Source organism: Ornithodoros turicata, chromosome 3, assembly GCF_037126465.1.
Source record: "Ornithodoros turicata isolate Travis chromosome 3, ASM3712646v1, whole genome shotgun sequence".
Classification (NCBI taxonomy): Eukaryota; Metazoa; Arthropoda; class Arachnida; order Ixodida; family Argasidae; genus Ornithodoros; species Ornithodoros turicata.
Window position 1 is genome coordinate 8,597,182 of NC_088203.1, and position 20,679 is coordinate 8,617,860.

Below are 20,679 nucleotides of genomic sequence, written 5' to 3' on the forward strand. Positions count from 1 at the left end.
CTTGCTGTCGCCATGACACTGCGTGCCCTGTATCTTCTGATTAGATATCCCACAGAGTACGTGCACATGCAGGTGCAGAGTATTTACAGGGCAAATGAGAGCACGTGAATAACGCTCAGGAGGGCGCACAAGGGACGGTCACCCACCCACTGTGAAGCAAGATAGAAAGGTGATGCCGCCATTTTCGCGTGAATTCTTGCAGACCTAGAGCCAGTAGTTCATGCTGTAACACTTTGGTGAGCAAAACGCGCACGTTGCAAACTAACAAGAAGATAGGGGTCGTCCGCTGACGTCGGGCCACAGCAGTGCAACGAGCTTTCCACAGCACCGAAGCACCACACGCAGTGAGGAAGACACTCAGCCGATGTGGCCGCCTATATGGTCGAACTGTACAGGATACAAGATGTGTGTGGACCGTCTGACTATGCTCCAGAATGTACGAGCAACGTGGCGCTCGAAGATAACATGATGGTTAGCTTCCTGGTGCGTACAGTATGTACAGACGTCTGATGTTGTTACGTTCCATGAGTGGAGACGATCTCGAGTTGGCCGGATTCCCCAGGCAAAACTCCGCATGACGTCTCGTAAAAATCCAGGGAGACAGGCGCATACAGATGCCCACGATATGTTTGCCGCGTGCTCCATTCGTCTTCTCACACCGTCACATGTTGTGACAGTGCCCTGTAGCACCTTCTTTGCCATAGAAGAGGCTGAAGCAGATGCCAGGCTGCGGACGGGGACAAGCAACGACAGCTTTTGGTAAAATGGTAATGGTACCGTGATGTTACACGTAAGGGCGGCTACTGATAAGCGCGAACGGCTGCATGTTAACGCTGCGGTACCACTGCTGTTGGCGGTCACGTGCGGGAATTCACACAGAAACGGCCCCATCCAGTAGGTTAGTAGGGGTTTCTTCAACGCTAAAAAGACTTCGTACTCAGGGCGATCCCGCGGTTCATAAGACCGAAGTCTGGCAAATTTACGCCGCCAGCAGATTCACCAAAGGACAACACTGCACGTGCTATTATAGGCCCTCTTCGTTCCTTCCAAAAAAAGAGAAAAAACAGGAATGAATCCGGACCACAACTGTCTGTGGGGCTATTGAGACGTGGTTCTCAGATGCCACAAACGGCCTGATAAAATACAGCGGAGAAGGTACGCTCGCTCTCGGTAAGAAAGTTCGTAGGGCGAGGCAGCTTCACATTTTGCTCGCAGCTCTTCAAGGGCCATTGTCCAATTATCAGCCGTAGACCCGCGATTGTCAGACACTACACCAATCTTATCGAAGTGGCTCTTAAGCGAAGTGGCGAGCTGAAAGGGAAGAGACATATGTACTGCGCAGGATTCCCGAGAGGCATGAGCCTGGTCTTCTGGTAGTCCAGGGCACCCCCCCCCCCCCACACCGCTGCATGGGACTCATACACACGCAATGTTTCGAGTGCAAAGTCAACGTCACGTAGAAGAACTGTTACGTCATCAGCGTAGGCAGTCACCTTTCATTCGCCTGATTGCGGGGGAGGGAAACCACGGTTCCCCGAATTCGTGTCAATGTTCCGGAGGAGGGGGTCAATTACTAGGGTAAATAAAGCTGGCGAAAGAGGGTACCCTTGACGCACTCCTCCTGAGGCAGGGAATTCTCTGGAAAATCTTTGCATGATGTACAAGGAACTACGATGGTAGCGGTAAAGGTGTTTGATTGCATTGCAGATCCATTCAGGGAAGCCATATGTCTCAAACACAGTGAACATGTAACAATGGGCCACACGGTCAAACGCCTTATTCTGGTCAGGCGACAACAGAGACGCATCCGATATTCGCATGGACACGTAGGGCAGCATATCTCTCAACACACACACAAACACACATAAATGGGATAATGATGTGGTGGGTCATTCTCCGCCGTTATGGCGGTACACTGCCCCATTGCGCTTGTGGAAGGGATGAGAAAGTGATGGTGATGGAAAGCAGCAGCAGCTCAGCAGCAGCTCGTAGGCCTTGCATCAGATGTGAGGGGTCCGACCATGGCCCGAGAATTTTGGCTAAGTCGAACTGGCGTTGATCGACGCGTTGGAGAGCAGTTTCCATGAGTATCATACATTGTTCGCCCACCCCATCATCATCCAATGTATATGTGTGTGTGTGTGTGTCGCCCTGGTACAGTGCATGTCTGGGAATGGTGGACTACAGAAGGAAGAACGCTCTGAATTCGACAGGCCAAGATAGACGTAACAAGCTTGTAGTCGCAGTTCAGAAGCGTTGTTGGAGGCCAGTTTTCCGGATTAGCCAAATCACCACTGTTCTTCGGGTGCAGCACGATATGCCCCGGAGCCGAACGATTCTGGGAACGGAGCACCATTCAGGCTGTTGCGCACCACCTCGAAAAGAAACCACCGAAGAGAAGGCCGAAGCGCCTTATAATATTCTGAGGGAAGGCCGTCCGGACAAGGACTTTTCCCTTCGCACAGCAGTATCCAACTCTCCAATACAAAGAGGCTGTGCCAGTGCCTCTCGATCCACGTGAGGGAGGGTTGGGAGCACATCCAAAAATGTACTACCCCTCTATACAGTAAAGAAATAATGAATGATGTGAAGAGCTCTCTTCTGAATAGCTTCAAGGCGATTGACATCAGTCACACAAAGAGAGTTCCACACAACTGACGCATACTCGAGTATAGGAAGAACACAGTATTTATAAAGTGAAACAAAGGTACTGGGAGATTCAAACATTTTGCATTTATAGGTTAAACGACCCAGAACCCGCAGTGCTGACTGCTGAGGATCTAACCGCCGTGACATGTTCGCGGAAAAGCAGTTTGGAGTCAAAAGTTACACCAAGATCGCGAATAGTGTTCACGCGACATATCTCACCAATGCATGAGTATGGAAAGATAGTAATATTCTTTTTACGAGTGAACGAAGTAACCTTAGTTTTTGCGGTATTAATTTTAAGATGATTGTCAGAGAACCATGCCTTTGACCGCGTGATTCTAGGTGGCGTAGTAGTAGTAGTTGTTGTTTTTTATTATAATTCTATGACACGTTTTCTGGGACACCCTGTATAGAGTTCCTGGACAATTTTTTCCAAGGGGGGGCTGTGCGGGTGTTCAGAGGTTCATATTATGACGTCAGAGAATAATCATGACGACCAATGTCTAAAGAGCCACAATTTTCACGAGTGACCTTGGAGTTCCGGGGGGGGACACCCCCTTGCCCCCCTCTCGGTACGCCCATGACCCATAGCGTCAAGCGTCACAGCACAAGCTAAATTTAACAAGTTCCTGCGACAGCATACAGATAAGTGAGAGCGTGGGTGAATGAATCACACAACAACGTAGCGTTCCGATTTCCAGAGTCATACCCATAATCCCCGGCTTTGTCCCTCTTGTGTCATACCCATAATTCCTGAATCCTTACCTTACAGCAACACAGATAACGTGTTGGACTACGTGTCTGTTCTCTACCACGTAATGACTTATTTGTTATAGGTTTCACAAGCCCCTCGTACAGTGCGTTCCGCAATTTGCACCTGTAAAGCTGGCACAACTGAAAAATGCAAGCATGCTGCAGCTGTTTGCAGCTACGTGAACAAAAGTGACAACAGTTCGTGCACCAGCAAACCACAGCTACTTTTAGGAGGAGGAGGAGGAGGAGTGTCGTTGGGAGGAACCCGAGAGGTCTGCCTGCCTGATTAGGCGGCACGTTTCTCGGGAAGGGAAAGGTGGTGGAGAGGAGGAGAGGAAAGGGTGAAGTGGAAGACCGAGCGAAATCCGCTCGGGGGGAGGATAGCTGCGTCTATGGGCCGACTTCAGGGGAACTGTGCCGGCAAACGCCTATTACACATCTGAGGGAAACCCAGGAAAAACCCCAGACGGCACAGCCGGCCCGCGGATTCGAAACGCGGACCTCCCAGTCTCCAAGCGCACGCGTTACCACTGCGCCACCGGAGCTGGCTTTTACGTTCACTATATCCAGGGATTTGCGCGGGATTGTCATGGGAAAAACCAACCGGAAAAACCCAAGCGGGATATGTTGCTGTCACCCGCGCTTCTCGCCTGCCTTTTCTCGTATGGTTTGCCGGGGAAACGGTACGACTTTACTGCAGGAATCCGACCGCTCGTGTTCTTCAAGATGTTAGAACAGCTTACAATACAACAGTATTGTGTACCCGGCTTTCTTTTCTTCGGTATGCCATCGCAGTACAGCGGAACGGCGGGAAATACGACACAAACAATCCGCTAGTACGGCAGCTGTACAACAGGGGCCTGATCGGCGCTGCGGTCGCCGAGCGAAACTTTAGTGGAACGGGCCTATGGCGTGTCGAGAGTGAACGAGCGCGGCCGTGTTTGTGTACGTTTTTTGTTTTGTTTTGTTTTTTTCTAAAAAAAACTGCATGTGCATCAAAACCTTTTGTGCTGTCCGGCAAATTGACGCATATACTTTCATCAGATGTCTTAAACTGAAAATCTTTTGGATGGCCCTCTGTACTCCTTTAAGCACATGGAAGGGTGTTCAGGATAACAGTTCCGAGAACATGATAAACCTCATTCATTTGGAGTCACTGACATCACGTTACATATCTTTCATTTGACAGCCGTCACTGCGGTGATCTCGAAGATATAGAGCACATAAGCTACCGGAGGGGGGGGGGGGATATGTTTATTACGAAAAAAAAAAGGCAAGCAGAAAGGAAAGGCTAACTTCGCCTTCTAACATATTTTTAAAAGCGATAGGTTTGTAGGGCCAACCACCGTGTAAATCAGTCCGTAGCATTTATAGCGTCACACGACCAAAAATATACCACGAACGATGGCCCATAAAGCTACTTAGCAGCATAAAGCGCTTGGCAAAATGCACGAAGATGCAGCTTTTGTTGTTGTTGTTGTTGCTGCTGCTGTTCAACATTCAACCGTCACCCGTCGTAAATGTAACTCACAAATCACTATTTGTTGGCGAAAGAGACAGAATATGGACGTTATGAGAGGAATAAAGGATATGAGCAACGTCGATGACAGAGCTGGCGGTCGTCCAGACGGAACTGACTGGTGACTTCCTCAGAGGGCTAAACAGACACTGTTGTTGCACAAGGAACGCAATTGCCCGCGTATCGCAATCATTACGGAACGAAAGACTCTAGAGAGGAGTTTCGTCTTGGATCGTTTCCACCAAGGTTTGACAGAAAGCGCTCTGACAGTCTGGACGGGATTGAATAATCTCATAAGTCGTAAGTTTTTACTTTCCTACTTTTTTTGCCTCTTTGGAAAGCAGAATCTTGCGTTTTCTCTAGTTTGTGTAACTCATGAGTTCAAGGTCATTTCAGCAACCCCCCTTAGCGGTACCTTCGGTTACCATTCTTTTCGCTTGCACTGGACTGCACTACCTTGGGCTCCCCGCCAGACGGGTTTTCGGGAGCTGCACTTTCCAGCTGAAAGGAACTTTATTAGTAATGCCTTTCTTGTCAACAGGAAAGTGCAGCACGCAAATAACCCGGTTCAGATCTGGTGCAGGAGGTGCAAGCGAAAAGAATGCACCTACCGTCATCTTTAATTGTGCGTAGCGAATGCACTAACATGGAAGGATTACTATCGCTCGAGAAGTAAGAAATCTTAAAGGTACTGTAAAGCAGTAGACAAGCATGATATGCCGGTGATGTGACTAGAGACTTTGTTGCTTCTAAATACCATATGCGGAACCATATGACCGACAACGCGCTATAAATATTTTTAATTTGCCATGAAAGATGCGGCGTAGTGGAGCGGTGCGACGCCTTGTGTCAAACAACCCCCTGTACAGCGGGCAACACTGAAAATTGGTATTACACACTATGACATCGGAACTTCGTTATTTTAGTAGCCATATTATTAGTTTTCCTGTTTATCTATGCATTCTGAAATCCCTGTTAACAGTTTAAACTTTTAACCCCTGTTTTTGCGAAGTAACCCAGTGCTGGCCGCTGTTCGATGGGGGCTCTCCCTACTTCTCTGCTGCGCCTGCGCGCTCCTTTTGTTCGCGGCCTCTTTCGAACGAACAAACTCTCTCTGTGAACCTCTGTGAACAAACAGGTCCCGACGCTGTCTGGCTTCTTGAACGTCTGACACATTTTTTTCAACGGCTCAGCATTTCATTTCAGTTCGCTTATCCGTTTATCCTCAGATGTGGATCGTTGTGTGGATTGCAGGGGCGGATTTTATGGTGGATTGTGGTGGATTGTTATGTCGGGCCCTGATAGTGTTATACGCATGCAATGTGGTTGCCGCCGTATGTGTCAGAAGTACGGATTCATTTCGAATACCTAGTACAGTGTTGCCCGTAATCTTTAATTGTAATTTTCTAATTAACTGCACCGTCGATTGGAATGAAACTTGCACAGTTTTTGTCCTGGTGGCTTGGACTATCGAATAGCCACACTAAATGACATTTGATCGGTGCTGCTTTACAGTACCTTTAACGCGCAGTGGCTATTCAAAGAGTAAATAGCTGTCATTTAGTTCTTACGCAATCCCGATTTATTGTTACTAACACGTTGTCACGTTTTTGCACGCCACGAATTCTTCACATAGGGTAATATAATATGCAATGATATAGTATTTCCATCAGTTCAGCAGAATTTCTTCACATTTATCTTTTGACATTTTTGGACACCATAAGACTTCGAACCTTAGTGTGAAGGGGTCCATTATTTCATTCCCCACTTCACCATCATCAATCGCCCCTGGCGATGAAACTCCCCATTCATCATCTTAAAAATAAAGTTGTTGTTGTTGTCTTCACATTTACGAATATGATATAGAGGCGTGATCTTCCGTGGTCTGTAGTCTGCCCTGTGGTCAATGGCCTCACCGTTCGTGGTGTGTACCCTGCAACATAATGCCCCTGCCTTCGCCGTGTACGTTTTCACATGTAGAAGAGTTTGCCAAAGTGAGCACCGGGCTGTATTGAACGGATGTATGTAGGTATTTTTGCGCGCATAACTTGCAAGCGAAATCGCGCAGCAAAACGCATACTCTGAATGTTGCATTTACCCCAGTTATGAGGCAGCCGTGCGCCATCGGACCTTTGTGCATCATGCAATGCGCGCGCTAATCTGAACCACATACTTATGGACTGTGTGTGGGAATCGCCTCGCGGCCTGCTCAGGGCCGGCGATTTCCACTCCCAGGGCCGCACCACCCGCTCGCTACCGGAGTACCAAATGCACCGCACAGACCAAGTCGGCCAGACTCAGTTTATTCTTATACCTTTGAACAGCAGAAGCCAGGTATCCGCACCCAAGAGCCCGGCGAACACCAAAAGGCAGCCCCAGCCTTGAACGGAACAATCTGAAGAAGACCCCGCTCGGAAACCGAGCGCTCCTTTTAAACCAACAGACCCCGCCCACAGATCTCTAGAAGGGAAACCGTCAACAAAACAGATAAGGAGCGCAGATATCAACGCACAGATCAACGCGAAATCACAAGTTCGGTAACAATCTTTATCGCGAAAAGGCGAAAGTTCCACAACTGCTAGGACTACCAGCGGGAACGCGAGATCTTCCAGCACGGACAGCACGCAATCGACCACCGCCCCCTTACCATAGGCAAGGTGCTTGGCCCATGGTCCAGTAGCGTTCCTATGCACCAGACCTCCGTCACCTTTGGGATTTCCTGTCATCAACAGGCCCCCCTCTCCACCCTGCTTTGATCACCTGAATCCTCATCTTCCTTCTTCGCCCAGCCTGCTGGCCGGCATCAGCCCCATCTCATCATCGTCTCTTTATGTGTGTGTGTGTGCGTGCGTGCATACTCTCGTTGAAATTCCTCCGTGACAACCACGCCCTTTTACTACGCTCTTGCAGCTAATGAGGCTGAACGTTGCCTCTACACCTGCCCCTGTAACAACAGTCTCGGCTCCACCTCGTCTTCCTTCTGCCCCACTTGTGGAGTGCAAGACGACAACCTCTGCGACGACATCCTGGCTTGTCAGCAATATATCACGAAGAGCGCGCGCACTCATCGAAGTTGCTACGCAACGTATTGACAAACGGCCGTTCTACTTCCCGAAGATTCTCGGACAGTGGCCGAACGCTGCCCACCAGATGCAAGGCCTTCGTCTTCTTGCGGAGTTCTTGCGCTCCATCATCATCATCATCCCCTCATCGGCAGTGTATACCGCCACAGTAGCGGTGAATCGCCCATCTCATCGTCATCCAATGTGTGTGCGTGTCTGTGACGTCACTTCGTTGCAGTTCGGCATTCGAGTAACCCCGGTCACGTTAATGATCACATTCGTCTCAGAATCAATAGAGACGCTCCCAATCCACTGATGTCGCAGGTCAGTGCTGCAATGCGCTCGAATAGAACATACCTCGTAGCAACCGACCACACGTATCTCTGTTCGTGACGAAACCATTTTACGACATGTCAACCTCCACAGACCACGGCATTTACCATCTTGTTCTAGCACTTCAAGCCCTTGAATACGCCACGCTATGTCGAACACACTTGTATATGATATCGGACACAGCGATATTGGAGTTGAGTCGGGCGTTGCACGTTATCTGCGAGTATCTGCATTGCACTGCTCCTTACAGTCAAGTCAGTCTCGAGCATCTTACTGGGCGTGTGAAGGTTCCGTCCGTTCAGGATTACGAGCGTCTTAAAAACGTCGAACTCATCGTGTTCATCTGTACCTGGGGCAGATGTAAGCGGCTAGTAACGTTTCATGTGTTCATAACGCCTAACTCATTCCTATTTCCAACTTGGATTGGACAGGATTTCAATTGTAACATGGAGATTGTGACTCTACACCCTACTACAAGTGTGGAACCGGCTTGCCTCGGCTATATATACGTGCCTCTATTGCTCTGTCTCACTGTCTTTTTTTGCTTGTCGTTTTTAAAAGTTGTTGATCAAGTCAATCATGATATTAGTTTTCTTGACATGTAAATCTCAGAATTACCGTCACAGCATAGTTACGGTGCGTCCGAGGCCCGGGAGAATAGAATTTAATTTAATTCCGAAAAACTTGGAACTTCAAGATCTGAATTCTAGGACACCTAGAGTGAACTCCCCTCCCCACTCCCCATCAAGCATGCGGCTACCCGAACTGCTAGAAGTGCAGCGAAACGCGATGACGACGTGATCTCAATAATATTTCTTGCGCACAAGACCACACTGTCTCCATAGTGGAACTCACTATAAGATTTACGAGTGCACAAGACGACGCGTCTCTCTTCTCGGACGCCCAACAGGTTCGCGATATCGACATCTGTATTGTCCAAAAGTTCGAGGGAAGATCCCACACACACATACATATCTATTCATTAGATTATGATACGGTGGGCGACTCACCGCCGCTGAGACGGTACACTGCCCCTATTGCACATTGGGAACGGATGAGAGGGGGATGATGGGGGAAGCACTTTCAGAGATCCGTCAACAGGCCGCAGGAACTCCGCAAGAAGACGAAGGCCGTCGTCCCCCCCTCCCCCGAAGTCGTGACCTCCTGGGCACGATGGTCAATGTTGATGAGCGAAGATGTTAGGTGGTGGAGGTGGATGTCAGTTGGCGAAAGATGAGGCGACGCTGTGCTGTCCGCAGTAGCCCGGTGCCTCCGGTTCGCTTGCTAAGCCTAACTGCCACTGTACGCTGCTGTCCTGGGCGTCGTTCATCCACGGGGCTGGGGAGCGTCTGGTCAGGTCCGTCGTTGTCGTCTGGTCTATCGCGTCGTCGGGGCGGGTTGGGGGGTGGATGGCCATCACAGCAGCGCTAGGGTCAGAGACGCAGCAGCAGTGCAGGAAGGAGTCACCGGTTACGTCCTGTAGGTGTTCTTGTAGAGGATGTTTGGGGGGCAGCGAGCCCGCACCTTCACCAAATGATACGGGCAGCACAGCGTGGCGATGGCAACGATTTAATGGACAGAATGATAATGCGCGTGACATGAGTCGTCGTTATCGTCGTCACAATATTGTCCCCAGGATGACGTGGTAGAGGTCGCCATGCGCTCCTCAAGTGGGGCTGAGGGAAGACGATGTGGAGCCGAGACGGTGTCCTAGTCGGTGTCGGTGTCCGGCAGATCCCAGTTGACTCCTTTGGCGTGCATATCTTGTGCAGAGCATGAGAATGTGTTCCGGGGTGTCCAATCGCTGGTGACAATGAACAGCTTGCAGCCTCCAAACTCGATATTCATTGTCCGGTCTGTAACTTTAGTATACTGCTGTTGACCGCCTGAAAGTGTACACCACCACCACCACCACACCATCAGTGCGTTCCTATGCCCCGTCAATGTGCACTCTTCGCAGGCCTCCTGAATGTGACCACATTCCTTATCTTCTTAAGAAAAACTTGGCTTACGCTGGAGCACCTGAGCTCCGCTTACTGTCAACGACTCCCTGTCTACACATTCCTTATCTTCTGAAGAAAAACTTGACTTACGCTGGAGCACCTGAGCTCCGCTTACTCTCAACGACTCCCTGTCTACACATTCCTTATCTTCTTAAGAAAAACTTGACCTACGCTGGAGCACCTGAGCTCCGCTTACTCTCAACGACTCCCTGTCTACGCATTCCTTATCTTCTTAAGAAAAACTCGACTTACGCTGGAGCACCTGAGCTCCGCTTACTTTCAACGATTCCGTCTACACCGGTGGATCAGTGGCTTAAGGCGGGTCAACAGCAGTCTTTTATATCCCACATGAAAACCATGAAGTGGCGCAGAAACTCCCCTATGAAACATCACATACCAAGTCAGAGACCACATTGCGGGATCAGGGCCTGGCGCATGGACTGTGTTCACGGACAGTTCACGGACAGGCGGAGCTAGAAGTTCTGGCAAGTTATTGTACCTGAACGATGCTACCACCACTAGACACCATGATAGTCGCAAGATACAACCGACTTCTATCCTCGGGTCATAGCCCACACCGCCTGCACGGAATCCCCCGCGCAGACGCCTTAGCACGTGGGGCACACGGGGACGTCACCGTCAATAACTGTTCAGTACCAGTTCCAGCCTCAGCATGTCGATTACAGATACGTCGAATCCGCCACAGCGGCACTCGGCAGTTTCAAGAAGACGCTGTCTGATTGAACGATCATCTCCGGTCCATCGACCCGTCGATGGATTTCGTTGCGACACACCACTGCTCGCGTCGAGAGTCGTCCATTCTACACCGACTACAACGCACTGTCGCCAGGACACCTCTGCTTCTCTATAAGATGGGTCTTCTCCACTCCCCCGAATGTCCCACTTGCGCTGAACATGCGCTCATGTTCAACATTTGCCGCTTGCGTCGATCCCTGTCGTATGAATGTGTCCATCGTGTGCAAAAATGTAAGAGTGAAAGGAGGATGATTGAGAGAGAGTGACTGGTTTGTCCCTTCAGATGACGCGCCCTGGAAGTCGCTGAGAAGGCGTGTTAGCTTAGCTTGATTGGTAGAGCCCTGGACCGGCAATCCAGAAGATGTGGGTTCGAGTCCTACAGCTGGCTAACCTTTTCAGTGACTTTAATCTTTCATCGTTAATTTCTTAGGCAACTTGAGGCCTTGTATGTGACTGTCCCTTCCATGTTGTTCCAGCCTCAGAACATCGGTTCTCTCATGTACCACTTGCGCTGTTGAAGCTGATATTCCACATATTCTCCTCGACTGTCACAGATTCGACACCCCTCGAGCCACGCTCGGACGACACCCACTAGAGATGCGGTGACAGGCTTTTCCCTGGCCACTCTGCTCTGCACAGTACGACATCCTACGGCGGTTTGTGACCAAAGCAGTTTTGACGTTCCTGAGAGGCACAGGCCTCATGAACAGCCTGTGTACTCAGGTCATGCCATCTCATTCTTCAGTGTTCTGCCATCACCCGTCAGCCCTCAACGCATTAACCTCATCTTTTTCTCACCTTTGTCTTTAATATATCGCATCCTTCTTTCACCGTTTGTTTGTCACCGATATTTCCTGATTCTTTTGGTTAATTTCTATTTATGTTCTTCTTTTTTTATTGATTTTTACATTTTTCTTTGCGGAATAGCAAGCCGACGTCCCGTTTGGCTGACGCTTTGTCCCCTTTTTTTTCCTTGTCCTAATAAATATATCCCCCTCCAAAATTCACGCAGAAACTTTATCATTTGTCATACGTAATAGTGGGCCAAGACAGAGTGTGGCCAACGGAACCTCTTGTCGGAACCGGATACGACATGCTCTAATCGTAGACTGACTGATCAAGAACTGCGCAGTCTCATCTCGGTCCATATCAATTCTACTACAGAATCCAAGCGATTTGAGACCCCAGTGAAAGTGGTGGTAGTGGTGTGGGTTCATTTTACCTTAATTGACGACATTCGTACCTGTATTTGCCGTCCCAATGACCTTGTATTCCATTCTCAAATTCTATTACGCTTCAGCCAGGCAACGCGTACGTCGCGCTGTGCTACCAACAAGGAAGAAAACGAGCTAATGCTTATCTGTTAGGGACGAAAGCAGACACGTTGAGAGCCGGTAAGTGTTTATTTCTACGAAACGGCCGTACTTATACAGAACAATGTACTGCAAGTCGAGTGCAATAGGGGTGGCGCTATGTGTCTTATCAACGTTTTTTAGCTTCACGAGTCTGTTCAAGACTTACCCGTCCACCCCTATTGCACTCGACTTTCAGTACACTGTGCTGCTTGGGTGGCGTGTTCGGTCCTTTCCCAAAGAACACACGCGGTCCTCAGGACGTCCCTACAGTGTCATCGTGTACTCGTCCTTCCATGTTATCCTCACGACGTCCTGAGCATAACACTCTCGGACTGTCCGTGAAGAGTCATTCAGGTACGTCCTGTTCCCGTACCTTTGGGTAGCTAGCGGGACGAGAAATATGAATTTGTTTACTTTACCTGTTCAGGCTTTCCAAACACATTTGTTTTCTTTTGGCCCGATCCTGGGACCTGATTGACATATTTCTGAAATAAAGGGTGGTCCAGGATAAGATTCTCTGCATCTAAAAAGGATGACTGTCTATGATAAATGGAGCGCATTACTCGTGGAATGGAGGGGAACGCGCGATTCTGTCGCACTGCTTTTGACTTTCAAAGCTCCTACCTGAACGTCTCAAACCAAAAGGAGTAAGAAACATAGACTTTTCATTGATGTGGACCTAATACTTCAATCAATTCCTCACTTTGAGTATTCTTTCTTTGCGTAATCGAAAGAAACATGGATAGCTCACCCTTCATTTTGTGTCACAGGCGAGCAGGACTCTCGAATGTACGGAGGATCGCGTTATAAGCAATAAACAGTGTCTGTTTTAGCCTCGGAAGAGCCGGAGTGGGTTTCACGGACTTCGTACCCCTGACAAGGTTTCTTTTTTTTTCTGCGTCTTTTACATTTCTCTCTGCTTTCTCTTTAAACCGCTGCGCTCGTTGTCCGTTATGAATTGTACTCGAAACAAACAGCGAGAACAGATTTCGAAGTTAATCAAGATGAAGGAAGATCAAGCTCCCGTCAACGTTAATGATAACAGTCGAAAAAGATTCGGTCTCATTTCCGAGCACAATAACAGACACCCTAGCGGCACTGGGGGAATGTTATGTGAACAAAATGATGGCGTTAAACTCATAGAACAATTTTGTTCAATGAAGATTTCCCCACGGCCCCAAGTGTTGCTGTAATCGCGCCCGGACACGAGACCATGTGTTTTTCGGTGTTATTATTAAGGTTGACGGCAGCTGTACTATTGTACTATACAATGCTACGCTATCGTACAATACTATGCAGCACCATTTTACAAGAAAGGGTTTCGATACTCTCACGTGCAGATGGTACTGCTAGTTGTAGCATTTCAGTGCCGTCTCTCCGCTCGTGTGTTATAGCCGAGGCCGTGCTGAAAACTGGGAGGTTGTGGGTTCGAATCCTTGCACCAGCTGTGCTGTATAAGGCAGACTTTCCAGACGTCGGAGCAGTTCCCCCTGAAGTCGGCCCACGAGACATAGTAATCCCGCTATCCCCCGCTCCTTCCTGCTGTCCTACCTCCATCTCCCCGTCTCTCTACGCAGCTTATAGCCACAGTTGTTTCCCGGCGCTAAACACTGAATTTAAAAGAAAAATGCTGTCTCGGTGTGCTCTTAAAATTGAAATAACTCAATTGAACAATCATAATAATGTTTTATTAGTGCCCAAAAACGGCCACCGGGGCCCTAGTATTAGCGCACATAGCATGAGACACCTTGTCACAGACTACCACATTCAAGAGACCGCCAGCGCCATCATGCGAACAAAAAACGCGACGTGAACTAGTGCCCTTAGTGCCAGGAACGATCACAGGGGTCTTACTATTGACACACATAGCATGAGACACCTTGTCACAGACTGCAACATTCAAGAGACAACCAGCAATATCATACGAAGAATAATCATGGTCGATCCATGTGTGGATCCGACGGAAATTCGTTAGCCTTAAAACTTGAAAACCCCTTGGGAACTCCTCTTCACAACGCTACACATCCCTTCAACAACCCTTCGCGAACGCTACGTAACCCTTCATACGACGGTACACAAGGCTAAAGCATGGTTCACACTAGTGCGTTCTGCTGCGTGCGGGCGCCTGCGTGCGTATGAGTGCGTTGTAGGCAATCCGTTCCGCTGTTCACATACCTGCGTCCGAATGCGTGCGTCACCAAACCGTAAGCCAATGAGCGCCGAGCGGGATTTTCAACGCCTTCCACTCCGGTGGCCGCCATGTTGACAACAGTCTCGCAGAGAGAAACCTACTGCGCACGCTCGAAAGGCGGCCTTGCGATTCGTTCTCCGCATGCGGGCTGCTGCGTGCGTCGGAAAAAGTTGAGCTCGGGCGAACTGCATGCGTTCTGTTGCGGGAGGTCGCTCACGTATCTGTTGCCACGGTAACCAGCGCCCACACGCATCCGCACGCGGCAGAACGCACTAGTGTGAACCATGCTTAACGCAAGACAGCATCCTCAGCCTTTCGGGCGTCCTCCGACTCAACTTGGCGGCGCCGTCTCGCAGTCAGCCCTCTTTCGCCGCCATCCCTCCGCACAGCTTCCATAACCCATGGCGCGCCCACGCAGGCACGTTTGAACCTGTCGACCACCACAGCTGCACGCTGCACTGTCGGTTGCACGTGCCACCCGTGCCCTGTTGGCCCCGCTCCCGCTTCGCGCTCTCCACGTGCCCTCTTCTTTTCTCCTTCCCTCTCCACTCACTGCGCGTGCGCGCCGTGGCTAAATAGACCACGCCACGATCCTTACGTACCCAAGACTCTAATCACGGGGGTGACACAAACCCGCCATTGTTGTAACTACCCTCAAGCGGGTGCTTTTGGCAAAACCGCCATCTTGTCCTGGTCGCACGTCATAGAAAACGTCATTTTGAGGTCATGTGACTTTGTTTACACGTCGTTTTGCCGCTTACCGACATATTTCCGTCGTCATAACGCAAAGAGATGAACGTATTTCGCCAGCGTAAGCTACGCGCGGTGCTTCTTCCGGAACATGGTAGCCCATTTCTCCTTAGGTCACGTGTGCCTTGACGCTTGCTGTTACGTGCAACCAAGACCTGTCCAGGATGCATTGCGTTCACACAGCACGCTTTGGTCTACCGAGCAATACATTGGATGCCACCCCTGTGACTCTAATGCTAAGCATTAAAAAAAAAAAAAAAACACGACATGAACTATATGTCCCAACAGATAGTTGTTTTACCTAGACACACTAACACACATACTAACCACCATAGTATTATCTATCCACTATTCATCATAAATTTTATCATTTTCACAGGGCTACCCAGGTTGAAGCCAACGGCACTGACGGCCCATGGTGAACAGAACTTACTGACGGCGGCAGCGATATCACTGCGATGGCACTCCGACCTTACGTAGCAATCATCATCGTGCATTTCGTGCACGGACTGCAGACGTACCCGTTCCCTTACCTGACGTACGCACTGCACGACGCGCAGCACGGCCCGCTGCAAAGCATTATCAGGCTGGAAGGAACAGGCGACATTATCGCCGCCGGAAGAAACGCGCTCTACCGCGACAACCCGGATCTGGTCGAAACCCAGATGGCACGCACCGGGCCAGTGGAAGACAACCCAGAATGCCGTCCTGCCCCAATGCAATGCACGAAACCTCGAAATCTGAGCGATAATGACAACAGAATTTTCTTAGAGCTTCCATCTCAGCAAGCCGTCCTCGCCTGTGGCACCACGCAGCAGGGTGTCTGTAGCGTTTACGCTTTCAACCTCACTCTCTTGACCAGGGCTGACATTAATGATGTCCACAACTACATCGCATCGAGGGAAAGTACAGTCGCGTTCTTTGACAGGGAAAACGGTAACACGCTCTTTGTAGGCTCGTCCTATGACGGCCGACCGCTGGATTACTATCCATTCACAATCTCTACGGTGACCATCAACTACAACGCTCAGAGTGGATCTCTAGACACGGAGCCAGCGGTGAAAGGTGTGAAGATTGCGGATGCACTATTGACCTCCTACAAAATGCACTTTGTGCACGGTTTCGTACACAAGGAGCACGCGTACTTCTTGAGCGTCCAGCGTTCTGGTCAGCCTGAAGAGATGTACAAGACCAGGCTGGGCCGCGTGTGCCGCGAAGATTCGTCTTTCTTGACGTACAGCGAGATTCCGTTAAAGTGCGAAGATCACAACGCAGCTCAAGCTGCAGCATTTCATGTTCCGCAGCAACAAGGAAGTGTCGACGATGACGCGATGTTATTTGTCACTTTCGGCACGACAGGAAGAGAGGCTTCCGCCTCTGGTTCTGGATACGCTAACGACCCCGCATTGGGATCGTCCTTGTGCACGTTCAACATGATCGATGTTGCAAGAACGTTCGACGAGGCGAAGACGTTCTGCAACAAGGGGAACAGTTCTGCGAGGATTCTGCAGTGGCCAAACCGTGACGTTGAGCTCACGTGCAAGGAAGTGAGTTGCGGTTTGAAACGTTCGCTTAGCATTATTGACATTGGTATAATCTCTTGCAGATAGCACCATCTCCCGGGGATTTGTGTAGCATCGAAGGCAACGTTTTAGTCGAAGGACTTGAGCCCTTGTCTGGAAGCCTTGTCTTTAATAAGAGAGACCTAGTGCTGACATCAGTTCTAGTTGTTGAAGAACCTAACGATAAAGCGATCTGGGCGGGAGACAGCAGAGGTTCCTTACATAAGGTGCGACTACGGTGCCTCATTGAACACTCTTAATTGCTGCAGAGAACAACAGCAGATTTCACTGCATAACGTGCCACACGTATGCTTTCAGTTAATAAGTGGTGCTGTCAAAAATCTGTCTATACGTTCATTCCAGCACTCGATGACACGTAAAAAAACCTACTTCTATTCTATTGACATCTCTGAAGAAAATGGGACGGCTATCGAGAAATCTGTTGCGCTGGACCCCGAAAGTGGTTATGCGTACTTCCTTGCCAGTAACAAGGTAATGTAGCTCTGCAACAACAAATATGTAGCCATTATTTAACTAACCTGTAGTGGTTCGTTGTACAGCCCTGCACCATCCGCGAATGGAAGCGGATATCCGCCTCATGCGTCGAAGATTAGCTTTAACGTGCGGAAACAAAACAAAAAGAAATGTATCGGGTGACCCTATCGCAACTGCCCTTATCTTGGGCTGCATTTTCTGTTTCCTTTTAATATTTTTCCAGGACGCAAGAGGGCGATAGTGTGCTCTTTCATCCTCTCGTATTGGTGGTGAAGGAAAGGCGCGTCTCTAGAGATGCGCAATGAATAAAAAAAAAATAAATAAGAAGGCGTTCCTTCACGATTTTTTTGCGAACGACCTATTGAACGGATTTTTGTTCTGAAAACGGCTTTGGTATCTGGTGACCGAAGAGATCAGATGTTCTCATTGGAACGACTTCGTAGCTTTTATAATTAAAAAGTTAATTATTGAAAGTTAATTAAGACATTACCTTAGGAGTCTGATAATGCCCGTCTGGGGAGTGCCCTTCAGCATATGCTATATTGCAATTGATTTCATCTCGGAAAAAGTTATATATTTTTAAAAAAATATGGTCACATTTAGCTGGGACACCCTGTATATGCTGCACAAAATCCGTTTGGTGTGCATGTTGCACAGTTACGGACTCTGCTTTCGCAGTTTAATATCTCCTCAATGTAAGTGGCTCTCTTTTCGCTTATGGGAGCTCTACAGTGTGCTCTCCACCACCGCCACCACCACCAGTGTGCACTCCAAGCAATTTTTCTTTTTCTTCCTTTTTTTTTTTTTTTGACAATAGCTTTACGGCATACAGGGTGTTTCACCTAAGGTGATAAAAATTTATAACTGGCGACGTACTCGGCGGAGGATTGTCGGAGTTTCGGCATTTACCTTCTGGAAACTTTTGCCATCATTGAGGAAGGCCTTGGACAATTTTTAATTTCGGTAAATTTATTTTTCTAATTGAACTTTGAAAATTGCCAAGCGAACCTCACTTTTTTTTCTTTTTGCAGAAATACGATGTCCTCCAACCGCAGGTCCAACGAAAACTATGCACAGTATCGCAACAGAAATAGTCTTTAAAAATTCGTAAATATTACGCTTTAGCCCCGCCTACTTGATTTTTCGCAGAGAAGCGCGCGCGACATCTGCGTCTAGACGGGAAAGTGTCCCCGCCTTCATCTGTCTTGACTTCTTTGTCATAACGGCTGTTTTGTTTTCTTTGTGATATGTCGGTTGTCACCAGCATCATGGTCAACGGGGCGCAAAGAAAGGTAAAACAAGAGGCGGGAACACTTCCTCCTCTCCCCGCAAATACCGTGCGCTAAAAAAAAGACGAATTTTTTTTCAATGTTTTTAGACTATTTCTGTTGCGATACTGCGCATAGTTTCGGCTGGGTGTGTGTTTACCCGTAGAGGACTTCATATTTCTGTAAAAAAAAGTGAGGTTCGCTTGGTAATTTTTAAAGCTCAATTGAAAAAAATAAATTTCTCGCGTTTAGAAATTGTCCAAAGCCTTCCTCAATGTGGCAAAAGTTTCCAGAAGGTAATTGTCAAAAGTTCGACGAACCTCCGGCGAGTACTTAGCCAGTTAGAATTTTTTATCACCTTAGGTGAAACACCCTGTATATGCTGGCAACACAGTTCGCAGTTACATTTGTGTAAAATTATGGTCATTTTCTCTCTCTCTCTCTTTCCTTTCTTATTTTATTTTATTTTTTATTATTATTATTTTTGTATTATTATTATTATTATTTTCTTATTTTTTTATTTCCTTCTCTCTTTTTTTTTTTTTTTTTTGAGGTGCAGATGACAGATCACAGAAGCTTCGAGTGCTTTCGAGTTCCCAAAGCTGACGATGGCGGTGCACCGTGTGCTACATACAGTATTAGCGTATGGACCTACTCCGTACCTGTGGTACTACCTAGCAGTTCAAGCAATCCCGCATCTTACCTGATTGACTCATACTCCTGGGAGGACACTGGAATTTGGGAGTGACAGGGAAAGGATGTTCGTGATTGGTGGCACAGAGTGAACACTTGCGGATCTAACCGTCATATTCTCGCTCTGCTCTCGCGGATTTCTTCAGTCACGCGACAGTCTTCGTTGTAGAATTTGTCCTCTGTTAACCTGGCGACGTATCCCACAAACCCAACAACAATGTCGTCCGCTCTGCTTGGGGCTCATTAAGGGCTCTCAGGGGCTGCTGGAAGCTAATCCAGTACGTCCTTGAATGTAGAAAACCACTGGAGGTAGTGCGCGCTTTGAGACCCAAGAGGCACTGGCGCGGCCAGGAAGGGTTTGCGGGGTTCAATCCTCACGAAACCATACCTTTGGTAGTGCTCCTGGCTACACTACTGCCAACAGGGTTCCCCTCCAAGCTGCAGCAGGCTTTAGGAATCCCCGACGGCGGTGCGGACATACGGTGGAAAGAAAGTGGCCTTTGAAAACGCACGAGGCTCCGAGCATCCCTGAGGACGGAGTGAGAATACAGCAGGAACTCATTCTTAATGGTTATGCAGGTGGTTAGGTTCCCTGTTGACATCTGCCCCAGGTACAACGACTGCAGGTCGTGCGTGGAGTCAGAAGACCATCATGCCGATTGCGCCTGGTGCGGTACAAACTGCGCTCCTAGAGACGAATGCGACCACGGAGAACAGATTTGTCAACCTTCTGTTACGAACGTACGTAAGGACACTTGTGTCCTGACGAGACACTCTTGAGAATCCTTGCCATGTACCATGGCAAAATGACGTACCGGCTGTTGCTATCCTCTCTGAGAACGGTTTAACGTTTCCCCACAGGTGAATCCTCTTCGGGGGTTCCGTGCTGGTGGAACTCACATCACGGTTGAGGGCATCGGCTTTTTGCCACTCTATTACACGGGCGGCATCGTAACGAATGTCACGGTAGGGGGCAGGCCGTGCGACGTCGATTTCCTTAACGATACCGTGTAAGTATACTGAGACTTCCAGGCTTTGTATGTTATCCAACCAACTCCAAGGCGCGTGACTTGGAATGTATTGGATAAAAGCGGGAACGACAAGTGCTGTTGCTGCCTTGCTGGCTATGGTTGCAGAGCTGGTCGTTGTAATCTTTTCTCGCGACTTAGCGAACTCGAACACCGGTAGCAGGGCAACCCTACCTCACAAGTTATTTGCTTTCCTCCTTTCGCCCTTCCGTTATCGCCTCTTCATTACCTCATTCATTATTTCTAACGCTTAATGTCATTG

General features: G+C 48.7%; 1 protein-coding gene across 3 annotated transcripts in view; it reads left to right on the forward strand.

Moving 5' to 3' along the window:
* The first annotated feature begins 5,107 nt into the window (after positions 1-5,107).
* LOC135387946 (hepatocyte growth factor receptor-like) overlaps positions 5,108-20,679 on the forward strand; it is a 33,137-nt gene continuing 17,565 nt past the window's right edge. The window contains exons 1-6 of one of the 3 annotated variants that reach the window (XM_064617185.1): positions 5,108-5,221; positions 15,751-16,918; positions 16,978-17,160; positions 17,297-17,425; positions 19,969-20,130; positions 20,251-20,399. In XM_064617185.1, coding sequence (XP_064473255.1) covers positions 15,830-16,918; positions 16,978-17,160; positions 17,297-17,425; positions 19,969-20,130; positions 20,251-20,399 — 1,712 coding nt within the window. In that variant the 5' untranslated portion in view covers positions 5,108-5,221; positions 15,751-15,829. Of the gene's footprint in view, positions 5,222-12,508; positions 12,785-15,750; positions 16,919-16,977; positions 17,161-17,296; positions 17,426-19,968; positions 20,131-20,250; positions 20,400-20,679 lie in introns of those variants that run through there. The other 2 variants (XM_064617184.1, XM_064617186.1) reach the window with 2 other exon arrangements.